This window comes from Centroberyx gerrardi, chromosome 17, assembly GCF_048128805.1.
Source record: "Centroberyx gerrardi isolate f3 chromosome 17, fCenGer3.hap1.cur.20231027, whole genome shotgun sequence".
In the NCBI taxonomy this organism is placed as follows: domain Eukaryota; kingdom Metazoa; phylum Chordata; class Actinopteri; order Beryciformes; family Berycidae; genus Centroberyx; species Centroberyx gerrardi.
Window position 1 is genome coordinate 16722242 of NC_136013.1, and position 24413 is coordinate 16746654.

Here is a 24413-nt window from a genome sequence, read left to right on the forward strand (position 1 = left end):
TTCATAAGGACACTTGGTAACCTTAGGCACAAGGGGCGGGGCTGGGCAGTCATTTTAAATAAATAAAAACAAATAAAGGGATTTACAGGCACAAATACAAACACCAATTCGTCTATTTTACAAACTTATCCTTGTATTCCCACTAGGAGTTCCTGCCTGTTCAAACCTGTGAGGGGAAACATACTTATAATTCAAAAATATTTAATTTTCATATTTCAATTTCAGGCTAATAGGTCTTCTTGTCACTTCTTACTCTTGTCATACTATAGCACCATGTTACCAAGACCAAGACCAATTCCTTGCACATTGATCTTGATTCTCTGTTATTCCCATTCTCCATCACATCTTTTATAAAAAAAAAAAAAAATTGGGACCACTGTCTCAATCTCATATTAATATGAAAGTACATTCTTCATTCCACTTTTCCAACTGACTATGGAAGTTGTAGATATATCTGTTAACTCACTAATGGGTATACAGTATATGCAGTTAACAAGCCAATGTACTTATCCATGGCAGGGTAAAAAGGGCTCTTGTGGACATTTAACATTTCTGTTTTTATTGAAAATATAGGCAATTTCAAGTATGAAACAATATTCTACTCATTTTCTGGAATGGAGAAGTAAAGGGATGCTACTGCTCAGCACTTATATGAGGACAATCTCTTCCAAATATACAATTTCATAAATAACATGAAAGAAAATATACAACACATTGAGGAAAGAAACGCTCCAGTGATATATGAAAACAAAATCTTAGAAGCAGCTAGATGTGGGAGCCAAATATTGTTGTGACCACACCAATTAATATTCAACAAAGGGAAAATAAAACCCTCTTTGGTCAAACTGTGATGAGAGTTTGCTAACAGCATAGCTCTCGTTTATAAGACTGCAGTAATCACTTGGATAAAGGCCCAGACTGTATTAGTTTAGCTTCTGTCCATCTTTTTTGCTTTCATCCTAAACTGACAGTTTACATGATTACATGATAATAGTGTTATAGTAATTATAGTGAAATCATCAACAGTGGGTGGCAAGCAAATAGGGGCAGACCATAATAATGAAGCAAAGAGAGTAGGACCTGTTCCCTCCAACATATCTACTGCAATATAGAACACAATTACTTTCTATTGATTCAGGACTATACACATTTTTATATAAACTTTGTATTGTACAGTGCAGACAAATACCCGATGTACAAATATTGCATTTACACATTTTCAAAGACAATATGCTTTCCCCTCATGGCCTTGACCAATGACCAATAATATCCCTTTTATGTTACATTTGTGGCGACAACACAACTCATCACCCAGTGTCCACTACATTGGCACAACAAAAGAGAGATTGTGCAGACAAAAAGAACAAAAAGAAATCTGAAAAAATAAAACAAAACAAAAAACCAAACAAAAAAAAACCCATATTTGAATGTTGAAAAGGAGCAGATAACTGGCAGATAACGTCTCCATGATCATCCCATGGTGGTCAAGAGAAAGACAGCATATTTCCTGATAATAATGAACATGTTTTACACAATTCAAGTGTTCATGAGCTTGAGCTCAAGCTCTGGAACTTCTCCCGTAAATTCTTCACCAGATTACTCTCTGTCTTCTTCCCTGAACTCAGGACTGCAGACTTCTTGGCACAGTCCAGGCCCTCGTGGAGGAGGTTGCCCCTGTCTTGGAGTTTGCCATTTTCTCTTGTCATTAGTTCCTGTTCCCCTGGCCTCCCTCCATCTCCTGGCTTGGCTCCAGGAACCCGTTCCACTATGATGAATTTGTGTTCATTGGGCAGAGTGGCCTGACCAGCTATGTAGCAGGGCCTCACAGGTTCCTGAAGGTTCTGCACTTCATGGAGAGGTAGAGTGCAGAGCATGTGGTCCAAGGAGCTCCACCTGCACAGTGGGGGCTGAGGCTGAGGCTGGGCCTGGGGCTGGAGCCCGTCCTCTACCACAGGACTCCCATCCTGGTATACTGTTTCAGATTGGGTCTCAGGAGAGTCCGTCAGAGCTGTGTGGAGGTCTGCAGAGCCGTTGCAGCTGGGTGAGTAGCCAGTAGGTTTCCATGATGAACTACTGAACCAGTCAGTGCAGCACTCCAGCATCCTCTCTGGGACTGAGCAGCTATGGGCCACTTTTGAGTGGTGGGAAGCCCCTGGGTCCAGCCTGGGGTGGGTGTATTTGGAGCGCAGCTCCTGGATGTCAGGCCAGTGGAAGCTCTCTGACTGAACCGGGCTGTGGGGGTTGGTTGCGAGGAGGGGGGAAGGGGATGTGACCTGGGAGCTGGCTCCAGAGATGGGGGTCTGGGTTGGGCTTGGGGAACGCAGTTCATGGATGATCACCTGATCGTAAGTGTTCAAGGGCAATGTCAGGTTGGGTCTAGCTGCATACATACACAAAAAACAAAAACAAAAAATAATACAGAAAACGTTTTACAGTGTTCTCCATACATGAGTTAATACTGCGAAAGATGTGAATGCAAAAGAAATCAAAATGTATTTTTTTCTGGCCTTACTTACCCTTGTCCCTCCATTGCGTCTTCTCCTCATGGACAGCTGGCATATTCTTGGAGCCTTGTTGATTTTCAGATTCTCGGTTCCTCTGCCTGACTACAGGTCTGTTATTTTTGATGCGCTGGCTGTATTGACGTGCCAGCTGGAAGACCTTATTTTTCATCTTTCCCATATCTTGTAGGATCTGGTCCTCATCCATACCCGATCGGAGGCTAATGATCCTAGGTAGCGGGGCCCGGGCGACTCTGCCCTTCTCTTGGGACCAGGGGATCTTACTCAGCCAAGAGTCCTGCCCAGATCCCCCCTCCCTTGCTGGGAAGGTTGTGGGTGGTGAAGAGATGGGGGACCCTTCTGAGGCAGTGCTCATTTCGGACTCTTCTAAAATCTGCAGTGGCTCTTCTCTGGTCTTTACATCCGAAGTGTCTAAGCTGAACTCCCCTTCGTGTGTCACCTGTAACCTCGAGTCATGGGGTCTCTCCTCCCCAGTCTGCCGGACTTCCTGCTTCTCCTCAAGGCTGTTATTTACCTCCATCTCCATGTCCTGCCAAACCTTGAGCATGTCTGAAGAGGGTCTGAACTCCTCATCTGTTGTAGAGGCATCACTGACACTCTGAGATCTAGCTTTGGCTTCCACTGGTCCCTGTGGTTCAAGTCTAGCATGGGGTTCAGTTCTTTGATTCTTTTCTAAGCCAGGAAGGTCAAACACAGACCAGGAAGTGGGCCGGCCAGGAGAGGAGCCTTTCCTGTGGGCCGGGACAGCCTGATCCTGAGGAATACTGTTAAGCTGTCTGCTCAGGTGCCTGACCAGACCTGCTGGGATATAAGAGAGACTTTCCCTGCGCTTGATGCTAAAGTTAGCATCTTGGTGCTCTGCATGCTCATAGTACCTTCTGATCTTGTGGATGAGGAGGCGGTCCTGTTTGGAGAGAGTGGACCTGCGTTCCACTTCGATGAGGGGGTTCGGTGCAGGTTCGTGGGCAGGGGTTGACAGGTCAGCCTCGGGGGTGGGCTGTGGCTCTGGGGAAGGGCTGGCCAACACTTGGGTCTTCTCCTCGAACTCCAGGAGGTTGTTGGAGGTCTGGCTGCCTAGTGGAGGGGAGGGGCAGGCTAGGGAGCGCAGGTCCTCTGAAACCAGACTACTCCGTCGGGACAAGCTGCTGATGAAGTGCTCAGCGATCACACTGGCCTGGTCCAACACTGAGGAAGGTAGGATGCTCTTACTGTCCAACAACGCTTCCTCTTCCTCCTCTGAGAACTCCCCATTAGTCAGTACGCTGGTCTCTTCCACTTGGAGGCCAGAGGAGTCACTCTCTCCTTCCTCCTCTTCTTCTCCAGTTCCTCTAGAAGAAGTATCCTCAGGTTCTGGTTCTGGGGCATCAGTTTCTTCGGGGAGGGAAGGTGAGACAGGAGACTCAGGAAATTGGGAATGGCTCCCCTCCAGGTGATGCTTGTTGTCTGCTTGAGGGGCACAGTCCAGAGGGGACAGCTCTGCCACAGTGACCTGAAACATGATAGGAGTGTGAGCAAAGTGGGATGTAATGAGTACAAGAGACATTATGATCAGGTAACGACAAGCACTCTCCATTTCCCATTAAGTTAATGGACCAATTCAAAGTCAAGTAGGCAGTTAATCTACAGCATCCACAATTTATGATGCATGCGTTACAGCTTATGATCCCCTCTGCAGCTTTATTATATCAACCTATTCCCATGCACAATATCAACTGTGGTAAAATTATGGAGACATTCTGATCCCATTTCCAGCTTGATTGCTAGTGATTCCTCACTGGGCCATTTCCGTTACCCTTGGCAAATTAAGCGGTGAATGAGGCAATTTCTGTGGTTCTAAGCGCAGTGCACACTGCACTGCGCTGATGTCATCCTAGTCTGCCATTAATCTAACTATATTTCCAGGTGTTGCCCTGCTCTGGTGGAGTATCTGTATTGGCAAAGGAGTGCACTTTTGAGCTGTGGGGAGGAGATAAGGGGAGGGAGAATAACAACCTGTCATACTTTGCTACGATGCAAAAACTGTCTCGTTAAGTAACCAGGAGAATCAGGCGAGAGCAGCTCCTGCCCCAGAAATCAAATGTTGCTTTTCTCAATGGAAGTGCTGACCACAGGGCAGCAGTGTGTATGCATGTGTGGGTTGAGGGTGGAGGGGGCAATTTAATTTCCAGGACTAAACATATACACCAGGCACCAATACAGCCCCAGGCATTCTTTAATACAAATAGGCTTTAGCAAAAATGCTGGGCTCATGGTCAAGGTCACTTACTGGGTAGGAAACTTACAGAATACTATCAGCTTGCCTGCATTCACAAAGAGATGACGTAAACAGCAAATATACTGAGTGACTGTCATCCAGTGTATACCATGAATAGCAATTAGCCCGGACAACAAACTGTACAACCCTTAGGACATGTGGGCGGATGGCCGTGCTTTGACACAGTAATTATACATGTCACATGCAGCCTCACAGACACGTGCTGTCAAGGCCTGGAAATGAGGCCGTATGGATGTGTTTCCAAACATTGTAAAGGGACCTTAATAGGTACCTGGGTAGTAAGAGCCTCTTCAACAGCCACATCGCTGGGTTTCTCCTCCTGACTGGAAGTTTCTACCTCCTCTCTCAGCGTAGTTTGCAGTTCAGCGGCAGGATCTCTGTTCTGATCATCCTGAAAGAGCAAGACACCACATGAAAGGGAGAGTAGAATTTTTATTCTAATTCCTGCTATGGGTCGCCTACTGTGAGGCAGCATGAGGCAGAAAAATCTGGATATCATGTCACAGTGGACAGACATTTCAGAGACACTCAGTGTGTATTCAGGTCACCTTTGAAAAATCCTCTAAAACAATTATAATTAAACTCTTTCTATCTATTCATTCATTCATATTCAGAAACAATATTATTATAACAATTAGCCTTAACAAAGGCTTTCTAATTATGAAAATTCAGAAGGGAAATATGATTAGGAAATATGATTATCAAAGAGCAAAGCTCTGGCTACTACAATGAGCATCTAATTAGATGGCTACATTAACCTTTGAAGTCAAACATCATTTAAGAGGGCACATTAAGCCAATGGTTCTAATGCAAATGCGAGCATCTTTTCAACAGCATAAGATTTTAATTTTTATTTACATCATCCAAATAAAATTCAGGATCAATCATATCCAAGAAAACATGATTATGGAACACAACAGACTGGAACTGGAGCTAGACAGGCGACAGACACACATAATCACATGAGAACGGTGCATGCATGGTGGGATGACCTTCATCTTCAAAGTAAAACAAAGACCTCTACATGCACGGAGTATGACCTTGAGTTTCAATTGATTATTAGCATTCTGGGAGAGCTTCAGTCCATGCAGTGCGTTCGGTGTGAGTTCAAATTGAGGCATTCGATGTGCACAGCAAATGGTAAGAGATGTTAGTTGATTTTTATTAGGGAGGGAGACGAGAGAGAGAGAGAGTGGGAGAGAGAGAGAATTGGTAAGTGGAATGGAGTAGGAAATGGGAAACCCGTGGGTGGCAGAAAGCCTCACCGTTGTGAAGTGAGTAGAAAGCAAAGCCCTGGCCCTATAGTGCCAGCAGGAGATGGCTGCCAGCATGGAGCTGGCAAAGTCGGCTACCTGGTCGTCTCCCATCAGTATATCCTCCTTGTAACTCTCTCCCTCCTCCTCTGCCTTCTCCAGCTCCAGCCCACCCTCGCTGGGTGAAGAGCTCAGTTTAGGGTCACTGTCAGTAGGACTTAGCTGCTCCAGAGAGTCCCTTCTGGGGCTTAGATCCTCAACATCCTCCTCCACACAAGGCCTCTCAGCCTGGGGCTCGCCTAGACTGGAGGCCAGCGTACTGACACTAGTGGCTGGCTGAAGGGAGCACCTGTCCCCCAGCAGTGCACCCTCACTGTCTGCATGCTGTAGCGTGAAGTCATAGACATGTGGTTTGTTACTGCAAGGCCAGTGCTAGAGCTGTGCTGTGATTGCAACTGCAAGGTGGTGAATGGGATGGAATCACCATGAAGCTGCTTTAGCATACGGTGAGATATGATCATGTAATCCCAGCCAAGTCAAAGAAAATAACTCCATGATCTCATGAACAAGTCACATTATCAATCACATACACTGCAAAGCATAAAACTCTGCCTTGGAAAAGCACAACAAAATATCAGTTCTGTAAGGCTTAGCCTTGCACTTTCTCATTTTTGTGTTGAATCTGTTCACAATGAAAATACAAAGTTTAAAGTCAAACCATATCTCACCACAACACACTGAACTAAATGAACTGATGCTTTGCTACAATGGTAAAATAAAAAACCCTAGCAAGGTAAAAAAACAAACAAAAAAATTGTACTTTTGGATTTCAGATGCTTACCTTCAAAATAGCTGCATGAAGAGCAAAGATAAAGAAGAGGGGGAGATAAATAAATGAGAATGTCAGTAACACTGAAAACAAATACAAACATGCATAGCTTAAACGTTGTGAGTATAATAATACAATCTGAATATCTTATGCATCTTCCATCATGGTCAGTAAACAATCTGTCTCCACAAGCAGCAATCATTGTGGCAGTAGTTTGTCTTGTCCAGGTTGAAGGGAGGCCTTGTGATTAGATAAATACCAATTATAAATATCTTCCTCTCAGAAGCTCAAACTGGCCATGATGCAATTAGCCGGGGCATGATGACCTCCTCCCTCACCAAGATGGGGAGGGTAACATGAAAATTGCTTCTTCATTACATTGGTTTGAAAATTGATCTGGACTGGGAGCAGCAAAGAAGAGCTGGGGAGAAGAATACAGAGGATTTCTCTTTCATAATGGCCAATTAGAATAGATGAGAGCACGGAGAGGCGCAGATCTGAAGGCAAGGCTGAATTTGACTATTGAAAAGAGCTTGTGTATGACAAAGCCTTCCACCAATGTGGCATATAATTAACTTCATTATGGGTGAGGCCAGCGGAGTGGGAGTGGGAGTGAGTGAGTGTGTGTGTGTGTGTGTGTGTGTGTCTTTTGATCTGTTTTCCAGGTGTCTTTGAGGGAGAACAAAGGAGAAGTGCTTTGGAGACACGGAAAGCTCTTATTCTAGTGACACTGAATAATCTTGGTGAGCGTTGTGGGGCCGCAGGGTCACTGGAGAGCTACCAGTATGTGAATCTTACTGACCCATGGTTCATCAATCTACTCTTCCCTGTACCGAAATCCTACAGTACATCCAAAGATAAAAACATATAATACTACAATGTACCAACCTTTTGTGGTCCTTATGATCTGCTTTGCAGGCTCTAAAGTAGGAAAAAACAACAATGTCACAGATGGCATAAGCGACAGATAATGATCGCCAATAGCATTCTATGAATCATTGCTGTGCAGGTTCCCATGAACAAAATTAACTGCACATGATTAATTTTGCAACAACATCCTGAGAGAGAGAGAGAGAGAGAGAGAGAGAGAGAGAGTGTGTGTGTGATGGGGGGGTCTTTCACCTGATCTCCTGCGTCCATTCCGTCCTCCAAGAGGGAAGTCTTCGGCCTGGCAGGACTCGGCTTTCTTCAGCCTCTCTGGACTGTAGCGGTACTTCCCGGGATCTAGGCAACGAGAGGACACATCATTTCGCTCAACACCGCAATTACAGAAACAATTTTCTCCAGATAGATGGACGGGTTACGGGTTACATATTCCTGGTAAATTTAACAGCATTCCACGCTTTCCACAGAAAATTAATCAGCCCTCTCTTTCATAGCAGCGTTCTTTTGTTGCTGTGGCAACAGTTAAATTGGCCCTTCTATATCAAAGGTTACTCTATCTGTTTGGAACACTCACAGATGGAATCCATTTCCAGGATGGCTTCTTTTGCCTTAAAAAACAAGAGACATTGTGCGGTTATTACGAGGTTCTTCTTCAACAGCTAAGGAGACAGAGTTCCTGTAAGAAAGACACTGTGGTTTACCTTCTGTGGGACGATGGTGTGGTGGTTCTCAAGAATGAGCCTCTTGATGTGATGGGCCCAGAGACGCTTCTCCTCCACTGACTTGGCCTGGAACAACAAGCACTTGTCATTTAGAAAGAGTCACTCATATTAATAAAGATATGCCAGCTAAAGGCATGCATACAGAATATAGGCCTACTATAGTGTAAACCAGCGACTCTCAAGTGTTTGGGAATGTGAGCTTGGAGTTTTGTTCACACAGAAAAATAAATATAAAAAGAATCAATGATATCTATATAAATAAGTCAAATAAAAATATTACATTAACCTCATTAAAATGGAATAAAATCCCCACCCCCCACCCCACCCCATTTGTGTGACATTTCTGAACAATCCATTGAAATGGAATATTATGTCCTGTGTAATTGTGCTGCAGTATTAAAAAGGTTGAGAACTAACTGGTGCAGCCACCAGTGGGGCCACAGCTCACATTTACCTGCACTGTATGGGGTTGCTTGGGATGCTTGAAGTGGATGACACTGAAGAGCAGGGGGTCCTTGGCACTGTCAAGTAGCATCAGGGTGGAGCACTGCAATCACAATCAGTGTAGTGATGTAGCGGAGGGTAAACCCACCTGAACCCAGTTTACCCACAGTTTTTTGTTACTTTAACAAATTATGTCATCAATCTCACGTAAGTTAACAGAAAATATGGTCTTTTTGAGTTTTCTATTATTGTTCAGCTCATCCTGAAACACTGATATCATTATTTTCCCTCACCTACATTTTTTTTTACTATTACATCACTAATCAATGAAAAAACATCAAAAACCATACTGAGATGTGGGTCTTGTAGACGTAGTGTTCCCCTCGTTTCTTGGTAATGAGGAGCATCTTGTCGAAGAGGAAGAGTGTGCGGGTGTTCTTAGCCCGCTGGACATGAAAGGTGCCCTCCAGCACCAGCTCTCCATAGGTGGTCAGGTCAGGACCCTTCCAGTTGATCAGAAGAGACTGTATCTCCTGCAGATACACATGAAAGCACACACCCGCACACACACACACACACACACACACACACACACACACCGTCAAGCATGTTCCTTCAGCATGACAGAAAATAAAGGCCAGCTCCTGTATCGGCTTTTATTTGTGATCCTTATAAAAACACCTATACAAAGAAAACCAGGAGCGTGAACTTGCCGCTCAATCAGTGACTCAAACCAAAGAAACCATTAAAAAGCTACAGCGACAAGGCCCTCGCTCTCACACCCGGCTAGACTCGAGAGAAGGCGCACGGGTCAATACCAAACGGTTTTTAAGATTTATTTTCGGCATTTTTTGCTTTATTGACAGAGAGATAGTGTGAGAGAGACAGGAAGGTATGGGAGAGAGAGAGGGGAGGACATGCAGCAAATGACAGCGGGCTGGATTCGAAGCGCTCCAGTCGGTGAGCCACCGGGGCGCCCCAAACCACAAAGGTCACAAAAGGTCGGCGTATTGATAAAAAGCAAAGCTGTGGAATACAATGCAGGAAGAGTGGCAGTAGCACTGTGGGAGGCTGAGTGGAGAGCAGAGGTAAAGTGAACGGAGAGACAAGAAAATCTCTAAGTTTGACTCAAAAAAGAAAGAGAGAGAGAGAGAAAGAGAGAGACAGAGACATACAGACAGACAGAGAGAGAGAGGTAGAGAGAGAGAGACAGAGAGAGAGAGAGAGAGAGAGAGAGAGACAGAGAGACAGAGAGAGACAGAGACAGAGAGAGAGAGAGAGAGAGAGAATGTACTGTACGTGTACTATATTTTGCACATTTTGCTGCTTGCGTACTGCATCTCCACTGACATTAATTCATCTTTTTAAGAGGTGTGTGTGTGTGATAACTCCAACTGACCTGCACTCTGACGGCATGCTCATGTTTCCTCTTCATATCATTGATGTACCAGGCCACTCCTGTCATGGTGTCGATGGCCTCCTGAACCGCCTCATAGCCCTCCTCCTCTGGGTCAAAGTGCTTTGCGATTTCCTGTTGAAGAGATCAGAGAGCAACAGCCTGTGGGATCAAGCTGCAACAGTGGCTCAAAGACTGTTTCAGCCCTCAATACTGTCTTACAGGCAAGGGGGGGATGCCATGGATAACGTGCTAACTCCCCCAAATCACGGAAAGATGAGTGCGCCCAAACACGTCTTTAGCTAATGCTTGGTTACTAAAGAAATGCACAGTTTTTGACATTGACTTAGTAAGTACAGTAAATGCATTACACTAACACCACATGCACTATATGTATACCAAACCCCAAGTTTGAACATGTTTGCTTGGAGACAGCTGCATTGAACAACCTGTCTAGAGGACAAACATGTTAGAAGACATGTTGCATGTTTTTGCTAAACTGCTACCTATAGAGTTGTCTGGCTTTATAGAAGTAATTAATCTGAAGGCGTGTTACGGTAAACCTTGAGTAACTTATCTGAAAGAGATATATGTTGGATGCTTGCTGTAGAGTTGTCTTTAGTAAATCGTCTGGGATGCAAACCGGTTTGACAGATATAGGTTAGGAGAATTGTGTTTTTGCTGGGCTGCTGTCTTTATTTGTCTGAGAGGTGCTTCATAAATAGCAGCTGAGTGTTAGCTGAGGACACATGGGCATGCTCATCTTTCTACATTTCAGGGCAGGAGTTAGCATGTTACCCATGCGGCTGGCCCTCGTCTGTAAGACAGCACTGAGGGCCTAAACACCCTTTGAGTGGGAAGCATGCATACGGCACATGGATGGATTATTGTGGATCTACTAAGCTCCTGTGGTTGCATTTCAAAGTAAAGCTGTGTGGAAGGAGAATGACCGCTGAGGACATGTGTACCTGAAGCAGCAGGTGATACTTCAGGATCCTCTGGACTGGCTTGAGCAGGTAGGAGCCCAGAGGGAGGGAGCGCCGCAGAGAGGCCTGCCGATCCCTGAAGAACTTTGCCAAGGTTTTACTCCTCATGCAGTCGGTCAGTGCTGCCACTGAGCTGCAGGACAGGAGGGAAGGACATCAATCATATATTATCTATCCAAGAACACTCAGCTCATTCAAGCCTGTCACATATGGCATCATCAGCAAAAGACTATTTAAAAAGAATACTGGATTCATATTTTCCTGCTACTTACTTGGGATAGTTAGTGCAATACTGGGTGTAGATCTCAAAGTATTCACTCTGGGGAAACGCAAGGCAGACAAACAGATCAATAGCATTCATTTCCTTGGGAACCTGATCGTGCTGCACATCAGTATGAGCGAGACAGCTCCGCTCACCTTGTCTACGAAGCATCTGGCGACGGCCACAGGGTCGTTCTCACACATGTCCAAGGACTGCAGCAGCTCACTGAGACAGATGGGGATGACAGGGGAGAGGAAAGTATTAATGGACTAACCAATCCAGAAGCTATGTGTGGGAATACACAGAATAAACAGAAGGGAAGGAATGAAGGAAGAAAGACTATGGGTTAAGCTTGTAACTTCACATCTAAAATACAGAGGATCTAGCACTCCAAGTAAACAGTGCATTTAAATTCAAGTTAAATACTTGGCATTGACCTCCATTTCTGCCTTGTATGATGTTGCCAGATTTGACCCTTGTTAGGAAATGCGCCACTAGAGGGCGGCATACACTGATAAACACTGACCCTCTGATGTGATTTTGGACAATAACACATTGCACATGACACCCTCACTTCAAATAAGGCAGAGGGATGTGGAGGAACATGCATTTGACTTGTGATCAAGCACACACACACACACACACACACACACACACACACACACACACACACACACACACACACACACACACTTTCATCAAAGACAAGCCTTTTTCCGTGCTGGGGAAAGCAAAGCCTGAGAGTTGTCAGGTATTATAACACCATAGTTTTGCTTTGCACATTGTGATCCTCAATGAAAAATGCATGACTGAATAGCTGATGTGGTTTGCTCAGGGCAGACCTTCTGGAGCCTCAAGACAGAATGAGTTTAACTAGAGCAGAGTAGATACATGGAGAGAGGGGTCACTGTGGCAAAGGAGAACCGTACAAAAACTTAAACAAACATGACAAGTACCGTGCATGAAAGCCATTCACCATAGATACCCATTGTGGATCAAAATATTAAAGACAATCTTTCAAATCACATTCCATAACTTACATCAAAGACTCTCGGTCTATATGGTTTGACTGAGTAATAGACGACAAGTAAATGTGTCAATATGCTCATGGGGCAATGAAAATGTCTGGGTTTTGAGAACTGTTTAGGATTGAGAGTCAGTATTTGATCATGCAGCATGACTGGCTTTGTCAACAATATTTAAGGTTGGGCAAGGAGTGTAACAAAGAAAGAATTTTTTTCTGGCTGATCTGACGAAAGCTTTCAGCCTTTGAGAAAATAAAAGGTGGTAGATTTGAGAAGGAAAAAAACGCAGCATTTATCAAAAAATCTCAGTGTCAAATGTCATGTTGTTATAGAGGAATGAGAACTCCTGGGTCGGCAAGGTCAACCAGAGTGAACCAGAATCAGTGTTCTGCATATTTCCCGCCCCCAAAGAACCACCACAGAAGAACACACATCTCTTTACGCATCAATAATCTGGTTTCCCGTGGGCAACGTCCTGCAAATTGGCACAACTCAGTTAAGCAGACATGTGCAATGCTGGCACATCTTCCCAGGCTTCCCAAGCTGCCACAACCACATCTCCGTCCAAGCAGTGATGTAAAACAGACACTCTTAAATCATTATCTTCACCGCGGAGTCGCGCTTCCCACTGCAATGTAATCCCATGCCGCTGGACTGGCAAGAGGAAAAACTTTGATCTCTCTGACAAGGACTTTGCATGGCGCTTTGGATCCAAAATCTGTGTCAGAACCTCTCTATCCCACTGGTATAGATGGTTAGAATCACATCTTCCCTACTCGGTCTTCTTTACGGTAGCACAATGGCCTCGGCACTATAAGGGAGGCTCCATACAGTGAGAGGAGAGAGGAATGTTAATGTGTGTTTTGGCAAGCAGCGTGGTCAGCAAAGAGCAGTCGCTGACATGACATAGGATGACTAAATGGAAAGCTAGCTGCGCCACATTCGCCTTGGTTTTGGGTATTTGCTATAGTGCATGCATTTCCCTCCTTTCCTTTTTCACTTCACTAACCCATTTGATGCATTGAGTGACATGACAGGAGGTAGTCAAATCAAAGTAGCGAATCATGGGCCCCGCACATCCTCCAAATTCCTCTTACATCTACTGTTATATAAATATGGTGTACTACACACACATGAATGAAGTAGGGAAAGTGCTCGTTAATGATATTTAAGGGAGTGGACCGAGCCAGTGTAATTTGCCTAATGACTAATCACAGTCTCTCTGCCTTGGAATCCAAATGCAAAAACAGAACAACATTACAGTGATTTGACTGTTGTGGTCATGGTCTGTTTAAGGTGTGCTTCATCTTTAACAAGTATATTGGAAGTTACAACGTCGTTCAGTGTGCTTGTATTTGTGGGTGTGCCTTACCTGTTGAACTCATAGATGTCCTCTATGTTCCCAAACAGAGCACAAACCTGCTCCGGCCGTATGGGAAGGTTGCCCATATCAATGATGTGAGCCAAATAGTCCTGGAAAAACACAATAAGGACGGGATTATGCTTCAGATAGTATACCATGCATTAGGATCTAGTTTCACAGATGCAATTACAAATTCTTATCAGTAGAGGGAGCATGCGTATATAGAAACTCACAACATACTCCCCCTGATTGGTCTATAATGGGAGATGTGAGTGTGTCTTCACTTGACTTGACATTTGGTTTATACAACTGATTGCCACAGTGATGGGGCTACAATTTATGTCTCATCTGATGTACATAGAGAAGCGGTGCTCTACAGATGTTCAAGTCATTTCTGTGTTAAAAAAGCAGACTCACTAATCCACCTATTAGTGATGTGATCTTTAAAGGATCCTTTTAAGGATTTGTTCCACTGACTTAAGGCCAATCTGAGCGTCTGGCAGCGGTTCTGTTGAAACCAGACCATTAAAGTCAAAACAGTCTGTTCCCCTCCCAGGACCCAACTCCCCTCGGACCCCTGGGGTATTCTGAAGTAGATAAGAATAACTAAAAACACAGACAAATATGCCAGCATTTACACCGCATTGCCAGCGTTTACACTCCCTCGTACCCAATTACACACTCATGTGCCATTCAAACAACTCAAACCAAATAAAGAGAGGAGTAAGTTGACAAGAGACAAACACACACACACAAGCAGAGACTAAATAAAGAGTATACCAGTAAACAACTTGTACACACACCCAGCCCCCACCCAAATGATGTGGTACAGACACACACACACACACACACACACACAGGCCTGCCAGGCAGCCCAGACTTAGAGTCATCACTTCACACTACAGAATGAACTAAAGCGGGTCCTAGCTGCAGCATTCCAGTGCAGTGAGAGCAATGCTGACTTGCATTCAGCAGGGCGTCTCATAGTCTCCTATAGCAAAAGTCCGCACTGGTGTTAACACCATATACACAGACACACACGCACACACACACACCGCCTCAATTGTCCATACATACACACTCATTGCTACCATGAATGACTGTCTGCCTTGCGTGAAAGATATCACGCTATGGGTGGATTCTCCATATAGCTGAATCTATACTTTTAAAAATAAGCAAGACTCTTTGTCTTTGCTTTACTGCTGTGGGACTAGAAGTGGCCTAGTCTAAAATAATCAGGTCCGAATAATCCTATAGGGAAATGGGCTCATCTCTGGATCCAAGAAGCACCCACCACATTCCTGTCCTAACAATGTTGAGTATGATTATGCTGGGTGTGTTCGGGCCAGGTGTTGAGGTGGATGCGGACGTGTGAGACCAACTGGGCGACACAGCTGTTCTCACAACGTTATTCCACGGATAGACACGCGAGAGTTGAAAGCGAGTGATACAGTGGATCTGAAGGCAGGATGGATTCAAGCAGCTGCTCCTGAGTTCAGAGTCAATATCAAGTGGAAGGCTGCAAATTAAGATTGCTGAAGACCAACACCACACCGAAGTGGGCCGTTTCACACAGCTCCGTCGGATTTGAGGCTCGGTGTGGAATTAATGAACTGCATGTATTTGATTCGACCATGAATAATACATATTTGGGTAAATCCCGACTAAAGTATGTTCCCACACTGTAGCCTATGGAAAAACCAGTTGCTCGTGTTTCATCTGTGTTATTTCTCCAGTTGGCGTAAAGATGGGAGGTGTTTGTGTTGGCTGGGCTGGGGCTCAGTGTAGGGCCTATAGGACCGGGGCCAGACCAGGCAGAGCTGCTGCTGCTGCTGTTACCGAAATAGTTAGAAGTCCTGAGGAAGTTCTGGGAGTGTTTGTCAGGAGCAGGTCGTTACTCAAAACTGCGACGAGGGCGGCTCTCCCTCCCACAGCAGCGCCCAGACGCCAGCGCGGCCCGTCATGCGGACAAGGTGCTAGCTCGTTTACCGCCGGTCCGTCTCAGAAACATCCCGCGTGTTAAAGACATTACCATCAGCGGAGGTCGCTTGACAGCAAGAGTGCTCCTGTTTCTACGCGAAGAAAGACCCAAGTGAAGATAAACGGCCGGAGTCGAGGGAAACGCAGAGACGTGGATCCGTCTGGAAGTGGTTTGTAGACTACAGAAGGTAGAAGATGTGATAAGGGATCAGTGGGCTGTTGAGTGGTGGAGTCATCCCCGGCCCATTTTCCATACCTCACACAGCTCCGAGACCAAGACAAGCGCAGAGTTTTCCACTATCTTTGACCAAGATCACAGAGCCCTAGATTTCTGTCATGAAAGACCTGCTCTGTGTCCCACTTTTGTCTCTGTGTTTGAACTCCAGACATGAGCAGAGTCCAAGATCCCAGGCAACAAGCTGTAAGCTTTCACTGTACTGTAAATATACAGAATGGTTTATATACAACACGATGCCCGGATCATATAAACTATTCCACAGTCTTGATCTGAATGTGCTGGAAAACTCCTAACAACACACACAATTGCCAGATGTCATACATGCATTTTTGTCTTACAATTTGTTTAGAAAACAGCAAATGAAAGTGAATCCTGGTAAAATAATCCAATGGATATTTTATAAGACTCATTTGTGGCTACAAACAGCTGCTTGGAACACAGTAGATTTTATTTGCTCTCAACAGCCGTTCAGACCTGTTCCTTTTTCGTCTCCTTGCTGGCCAAATTCAGTGAATCACCTCAAAAGAGTGCTGCAGACATTAAGTCATAGCTGCATATTAATCCAAGTAAAACACACACTTGAAATTCACACAAAACCGATGATTTACCCTCTAGAGTATCAAATGGTTGGCTCACAGTGAATACTTGGCCGAAAGTGAAAACACTCAATTGCATTAACTGAAAAGGAACCTTCAGTTTGAGCTGCAGTTGGCATTAACCGTCACATCTGCTCACCTCCACGATGCTGCGAAGGTCCTTGACGTACATGCGCTCCGTCTCGATGATCTCCATGACGACGCGGTCCACGTAGGTGAGCTTCGGGTTGGGCGCCATGGCGTCCGTGACGACGGGCGAGGCGGGGGTGTGAGGTATCCCACCGCCGGTCTTCCTGCCGGAGGCCGTGGCGTTGTTGTTCCACTGGGAGCTGAGCACCCCGGGCTCCGGCTGCTCCTGCCACCGGCCCCCGCAGCCCCCCAGTATGGGACTCCGCTCTCCGGTGCCTTCGGTCGGGCTCAGCTCCAAGTCTATGTCCTCCTCGCCGGGTATGGGCGGGGTGGTGGAGGAAGGGAGGGCCGCCGTGCTCCCGAAAAGGCTGCGACTGTCGCGGGACGAGCCGGAGGACAGGGTGGACACCAGGCTCACTGGACGCTCGCCCTCGCCATCCGGCGGCTCCACACACAGCCGGCTGTAGCAGTCTGGGCCCAGGTCCACTCCTGGCTGGTCATGTTCACTGGTGGAGAGGGGCGAGCACAACCGAGGAGATTCTGGGAGAGGGAAGAGAGGAAAAGAGAGAAGGTAGGTGGTTTGTTACTTTAATAGAATTTGTCACACATGAAGACAGAGTACAATTCAAAGTAAGGTATTTCAGACGTATAGGTAATATAGGAAGCAACCTAGGTGCCAACTGGCCTGGGGCAACCTTAAAATGTAAAAAAAGCTATTTTATGGGTTTAACAGCCTCATTTTTCATCATTTTTTTTTTATCCAGGGAAAGTCGACTGAGTATACATGCTCTTTTCCAGCAACGCCTTTCTTCTTATTCACACAGCTGCACACCTTCATACCAGGCAGCTGCCCAGTGCAACCACAGTCCTCTGCTGTTGGCCACTCAGCAGCTCCACTAGAGCAGTTGGAGGTTATATGCCTTGCTCAACTGCAACTCCATGGTAGTTGTTGAGGGACGAGAGAGCGTTGTTCGTTCACTTTCCCCACTCACACTTTCCCAGCCTGTCCGGGGATTCGAACCAGTGACTTTACAGCCACACTTGTCATTCTCTAAGAATGACAATTGTCCACATGGCTAGCTTCAAGAGTAGGCTGCATTTTTGCCAATTAACTTGGGTTGCCTAATCAACTTGAAACAGCTAACATGAGATAGCTCTATCAGTGTTTGCAGTAATATTCAGCAGTAAAATTCCACAATCATATTGCTCATTTAATGTAATATTTCTTTGTCAATTTCCAAGACACTGTTCTAGCGTTAACTCACTGGAGTGTTCAGAGATACCATTAGTGCTCTCCAACTAGAAAGCTGTTGCAATTTATTTTTTGTATTTCATTTTAATATAAAAGATAGCAAGTTTTGCCCCACACATAATGCTTAGAGTAGGTTATATGCCTAGGTTTAAGGGTAATTCATTTTTATGTTAATTAGGCCTAACTAGATTTCTGCTATTAAGTACTTTTGATATAATGATGTGGTAGTCATAAGTTACAATCCAGATGCAGTTTTGAATTGTCTTTGCGGGGCATCTTTTACACTCTCAGTTAGAGCCCCAACAACACCACAACTACCGCTGCATTAAGACGTTCTCCGGGGACAACTTCAGATCAATAAAATTCTTCTTACATTTCAGCTACACTGAACAGACTACTGTCCTGAAATCAATGAATGAGGACCTGTGACGGCCCCGAGTGCTGCGTTTCTGCTCCCAGCCTCAGACACCGAGGAGTGGTTTACTGTAAAGGGCCTTGCTCAAATCATTACTGACATGGCCTAATTACAACGCTGCATATTCTGTGGAAAACCCAGCCATTTCCTCTTGCTCTCCTGACGGCTGAAGCCTAAGCCTTGGAAAAACAGAGAGAGGGAAAACTGATCAGGAGAAAAAGAGGGGAAGGGGACCAGGAGCTTTGTTTATACGTCTTTTTATTGAGCTACGTCTGAAATCAAGAGAAATGGAATCCATATTCAATTTCACATCCTTCCTGGCCAGATGGGGAATTTTCCTCGCAAACTTTCCCTAAATATATGAAGTCATGCTGGTATGGGACCGGGGCACTCAGTGGCCACTGTGCAGAGAGCTCCATTTCCTTAAACATTTGAAGGGCAAAGGGGTCAAACCCATTTTGCAAAGCTTAAAGAAAAGGAGCCTTGTCGTGTGATTCGACTTCAGACTAATAAACGGGATTCTCTGAGGGACAAACCATCATTAGACAAAACTTCTGGCTCAAGTTAAGTGAGTGATATTGCCAAGTGGGGATGGAGAGTACAATATGGTGTTGATAGCCTCCAGATGTAGCCTCTGTCATGGAGCTGAAATGCCTTTTACTGCATCAGTGCTGCTGACAAACTCTAAACCTACTACAAAGTCCATCATCAGATGTGCATCATGGATTCTGGACAGCTCACAGCTAATAACACAAACCTGTTGCTGGACAGAAGAGGTATTTGTTTTTTTGTTTTTTATTTCCGTTTTACTGTGAGAGGCTGCAAAGAGCCTGATCCACTTTGAACAAGCACACTGACTTGCAAAGAAAGTTCCTCATCTTCTCTCCAATGTAATTTTAAAATATAGAACATACAACACTTTACTGTTAACATTGCTAGTGTTGATAATGAGGCAAATATTTCACGTGAGAACACGGACAGTGCCTACGGTCGATGATTCATGAAGTCTGTTACTAACTGAGAAATAAAAACAAATAGAGAGGTGAGTGTGGCAGCTGGATGATGGTAGTCATTTAACATTTAACATAGTGAATGAAACCTTTCTGTTTATGAGATTTTTTTACACACACACACACACACACCCCCTCCTGGCATCTTCAAACTTTCCATGAGTCAGTACTGAGCTCATGCCTGAGATCCTCGTTCACTCTGCACCGCTTGGTGCACAGTCCGCACCAAGCGGTCCCAACAACACAGTTCCCATGCTAAACCTCACTGAGCGAAACGGATGAGCTGGCAAGCAGGGGCTGACCACTAGAGAAAACGTGGTTTACAGCTGCAATGATAAATCACGGGACTGATGGTGGAAGAGAGTGTAGTGGTGAGCTATTACACTCGCTACACCACTGTGAATTAGAATGAGGCTGCCGCTTCCTTTGCCGCTTCTGTCTTTCCTTTTGGTTTTGAGTTGTACTGAATCTGGCATGTGAAGCTCCTTTCCCACCCGCTATCCCTCTGTACTCTAAAGCCGCTGTGCTGCAGTCAATGCCAAGTCAAAGGGAGGAGGAGGAGGAGGAGGAGGAGGAGGAGGAGGAACAGCACAACAAGACTAAGGACAGCCCAAACCAAAACCATGTTTACCCAGTTTCCACGCTGGTCCAGTTCACGTCACTGCTCAGATGCTTGGCCTATATCCCTTTACGCACAGATTAAAACACTGATTAAAACTGTCCTGTACTAAAGTGTGGACAATGGTAGAGTAAGAAAGCTACTGGTCTTATCTAGACTGGAGACTTAAGCACACACTTGACTGCAACGCCAGCTCTGCCTCTACGACCGCTTTGATTTCCCACTTCAGACACGGACTCTACAGGCTCGCATTATCTCCGGCTGATACCACACACCACTAGTTTCAGGGCAGAGCCGCGCTGGTGATCCACTGAGCGGCTCTGTTGAAACAGGCCGTGCAGAGGAATGCAAATGGCCTGGTAAACATGCGGGTCCAAGATAAGCCGAGCGCTAGCCGTCCCTTTGTGATGCAGGACCAAGTGTTTCCATTCTGCCTCTCGCTCTGGACGAGGAAGTGCGGCTCATGATCAGCAGTGTAATCTGCATCCTCCGTGACCTCTCTACCTCATGAAGATAGAAAGACATTTGCGTCTGTGCTATCCTGTTTTATCAGTTATTTTAGAGTTCTTCTCAGTGTAGAATCCATAAAGTACTAAATAATAAGCCTTTATCGGACAGACGGCTTAAAAGCAGAGTGTCTCGTCTTGCCCGGTGCCACAGAGTCTCTTCAGCATCTGCAAACAGTCATCACTGATCCCTGAGGCATCTGTATCCACACTGGCAATGCCCTGCCCATTACTCTGCTACCCTGTCCCCACAAGTGGCTGATGCCAAACAGTCTGGTATGAAATTTAGCTTGAAATTTAGATTGAAAATGAAAAGATTTTACATGATGAAAGTATCATTAGGTTGTGTTTTTATTCACCTGGCATGTTTTTTCCTTATATTTGTGTTCATTCTTATTTTCATCTTCTTCATATATTTTAATGTGATCTATATCTGTAGTGTGCACTGCTGTGTTTGGGTCTTAGTGTTGTTTGTACCTGTTAAACCATAATAAACAACACCAGCCACATTCAAGCAATTTCCTCCTCAGTGACGGAAATTGGTCTAAGATAAGCACAACATTCTGATTAGTGTTACGACCAAATTTGTTCCCATTAGTTTTATTGGTGGGAAAAATATTGCTTGGAATTCATCGTTTACAACCCAATCCAAACGGTTATTGCCATTGACTTATTGGCAGGGAAAGGACTATAAAAAGGAAAACGCTGCACAGGAGGCTCACCAGTGCAGTGAGCGGTGCACATTAGTTCAAGCTGATCCAACTGCTTTTTGCAAAACTGACAGTTTCAGCTAAGGCAGCCGAGCATACCATCTGCTCACAGGTGTACACATTCTAACATGTTTCAGGGTCAAACCCCACCATTTCATCTGTCAGTGTTGAAAAAGGTGATAGCTGTTAACTTGCGACAACTGCTCTTTTAACGCTGGAGGCCGGAGATATTTTGGAAATGCACAGAATGGCACATACATCACAGGAGAGCCGCTGAGCTCTGACAGCAGGGCAACAGCTGATATACATGATGGAGAGGGAAGTATTATCGCCATAGACATGTAACATGTGCAGGCAAGAATCAGATTCAGACGTGAAGAAAGCCAGTGGCCCATATTTTGAATTCATTTGTCAAGTTGTCAGACAGAAGAAGTCTACAAAATGTTCATAAATATCACATGATTGCTACTTAACCACTTGGAAGTGCAATTTGCAAAGTATATCTGTATTTATTTACGTCTATGTCCCGGCCTTTCCTTCTCAGCTGCTCAGTCAGTAGACTCGCTAATTCATAGTTTGCGGAGACATTTTTTGCAGGCTAAGTATATGGTGCGAAAGAAGTTAAAATAGCCAAGCTGTGGTTTCACACATTCACACACACAACAATTTCACACAGTATACTACCTCAACCAGACACAAAACTCTCATTTGTTTCAGTCTTCATCAATACAATCGTTAACTCACAGACATAACCATTAACCAAGTCAAGGCTACAGAGATAGTATAGTATTTGGACTAAATTTCAGACATCACCTAAACCTCAGTAAGTCACAGCAGAGTTCTCAAAGTCCACTCGTCTCAGCAAGGCCAACCAGCATGACTATTCAATACATTTATAGTGACTGTGTGACAGACATGCATGGGATTACATTAGATCAGCTGCTTGTGTGTGAACAGATTATTAATGTTGTTGCTGAAGGAAAAATGGTTGGAATTCCAGACAAACACCCTCCCAACCCTTCATTGTAATTCTTTGAATTCCAGTTTGCTGGCTGCTGAGCCGAGGTTAACTTTTACAGAGAAAGGTGTGTTAATGCTGCAAGCATGACCTCCCCTTCCTCTTTGTTGCTTCCCTGAATCCAAATCCTCAGGGAAGTGCTTCACTTTAATAATAACCAGTAACATGTAAGCAAGTCACCATGTGATCAACGTAAACTCTGAACGCTTAAAAAGCAGCCAAATTAAATACTGTCAAACAATATAATTTATGAGATCCCCCAAGTCCAGGGGCTTTCTTCTGATGAGAAACAAGTCAGTGTGAGGATTAGCCCAGGTGATTTAGTGTGAATGCTTCAGTCTCCAGGAAATAGAATAAAGCAGCGTTTCATAGCCGAAAACAGACAAGACATTCACTCACTAAGGGGCTTGATGACTAACCGGTCTAGAACTAATAATGTAAAGTCTACAGTTGTTTCCATTTCAGGCTCGGCTTATCAGACGGATGACAACGCAGACAGTTCATAAACTTGTCCGCCGATGACATCATGGTTATATGAATGACATGCAGTGCCTAATAAGGTAGTGAACAGAAACTGTGAAATGAATACCCCAACACCTGGTTATTAACTTTTCTAAAAGGCTACAGTAGCGTGTAAATGATCTCTATCGTAGCCTGTCTGTGGCCACAAAGCATTCCTTCCTTTATATAGAAAAATCCTCAGACCTGAGTAATATTTGCGTCAAAGAAAAAGTAACTATGTTCTTCCCCTAACCTCCACTGTCATGTTCTGACATAGCCTACAACAGAAATACATCACTTCCTATGGAGAGCATCATTTCTTCCAGCTAAATATGACCTCCTTCTCCACTAATACGATAAGCCACAACATGTAGCTATGATGTTAGTTATTAGTTGCAACACCCTGTGATGTTGCGAATAGCTCATGCAAACCAGCTTCCATGCAGACTAGTATGCAAATTCCGCCCAGGACAAACAGTGGTGTTTTCTCCGTCGGCTGTAATAACTGCCCAATCCAAATAAACAGGATGGGAGCATAAAGATGATGGTATACAGTGTATTGCATGACACAATGCCTACTTGGTTTAAGGTATTAGGAAACAAACTAGACACAAACAAGGGTAATAACAATGTCAGTTGAAAGATTACAGGGTAGGTTAAAAAAATAGCATGGTGGAAACTGTTCCAAGTGTCGACCACAAACAATAATAATCCTTGTCAAGTTGTATTAATGATATGTTAAAACTACTTCTATGAGGCAAAGTATTCTAATATCTCTGTCTTGGCATACCTTAAAGACTGCAGTGATGAGATTTGTCCACCCAACTAAGACGCTTGATAGACCAAAGGTGAGAAATTCCAGTGGAGTTGCAAGGAACCTGCGAGACCCCCCACCCCCCTCCTGTATCACCAGCTTTGTTTAGCTCCTCTCCAATCTCTCCAACCTCTGAGATCAGACTTTTAATATGATGAGTGTGCACTAAAGGGAGATAGAGAGGGGCTGTCCTCCTGCTCCGAGTGAGACACACCTTTATGACTCCACTCCAGCTGCAGTTGGGACCACATGTCACGCTCCCAACCAGTATTTGCTTATGAGACTTCTACATTATACAAAAGATGTCCAAAAATAACCTGGATTTGATGCTGAAGTTTCCTCTGTGCCGTCCTGTCCGGCTTGTGGCCCTTTGTTTTCTAACCAAATTAGGGGCGAAGCTACAGGAACAACACAGCCTATATCAATGTCCAGCATGCAAATGCCCATCCTAAAGCTGCAGTGGTACTTAGCATCGGAAGAGGGCTTTCTTTCTCCGTTGGGAAACTGACAGCAGATAAGAGAAGCCACTCTACAGCCACTCTCAAGCACCATGGCTCCTCTGAGTGTTTGTTTCCTGTGGCGAGTCTGTCATTTATATCAGAATTAAGATTTTTCTGAGCGTGGAAACGAATAATAAGAGTAACAGTGACAGCACTGAGGACG

The 24413-nt window shown here is 44.7% G+C and overlaps 1 protein-coding gene across 4 annotated transcripts in view; it reads right to left on the minus strand.

Moving 5' to 3' along the window:
- Positions 1 to 555: 555 nt before the first annotated feature.
- LOC139912006 (pleckstrin homology domain-containing family G member 3) overlaps positions 556 to 24413 on the minus strand; it is a 35669-nt gene continuing 11811 nt past the window's right edge. The window contains exons 3-18 of one of the 4 annotated variants that reach the window (XM_071899678.2): positions 16916 to 17445; positions 13972 to 14072; positions 11730 to 11799; positions 11585 to 11631; positions 11295 to 11445; positions 10330 to 10461; positions 9281 to 9463; positions 8941 to 9033; positions 8466 to 8552; positions 8339 to 8372; positions 8002 to 8103; positions 7757 to 7800; positions 6150 to 6434; positions 5069 to 5188; positions 2517 to 4011; positions 556 to 2380 (exon numbers count right to left, since the gene is read on the minus strand). In XM_071899678.2, coding sequence (XP_071755779.1) covers positions 1545 to 2380; positions 2517 to 4011; positions 5069 to 5188; positions 6150 to 6434; positions 7757 to 7800; positions 8002 to 8103; positions 8339 to 8372; positions 8466 to 8552; positions 8941 to 9033; positions 9281 to 9463; positions 10330 to 10461; positions 11295 to 11445; positions 11585 to 11631; positions 11730 to 11799; positions 13972 to 14072; positions 16916 to 17445 — 4310 coding nt within the window. In that variant the 3' untranslated portion in view covers positions 556 to 1544. Of the gene's footprint in view, positions 2381 to 2516; positions 4012 to 5068; positions 5189 to 6062; positions 6435 to 7756; positions 7801 to 8001; positions 8104 to 8338; positions 8373 to 8465; positions 8553 to 8940; positions 9034 to 9280; positions 9464 to 10329; positions 10462 to 11294; positions 11446 to 11584; positions 11632 to 11729; positions 11800 to 13971; positions 14073 to 16915; positions 17446 to 24413 lie in introns of all 4 variants that reach the window. The other 3 variants (XM_071899669.2, XM_071899696.2, XM_071899688.2) reach the window with 3 other exon arrangements.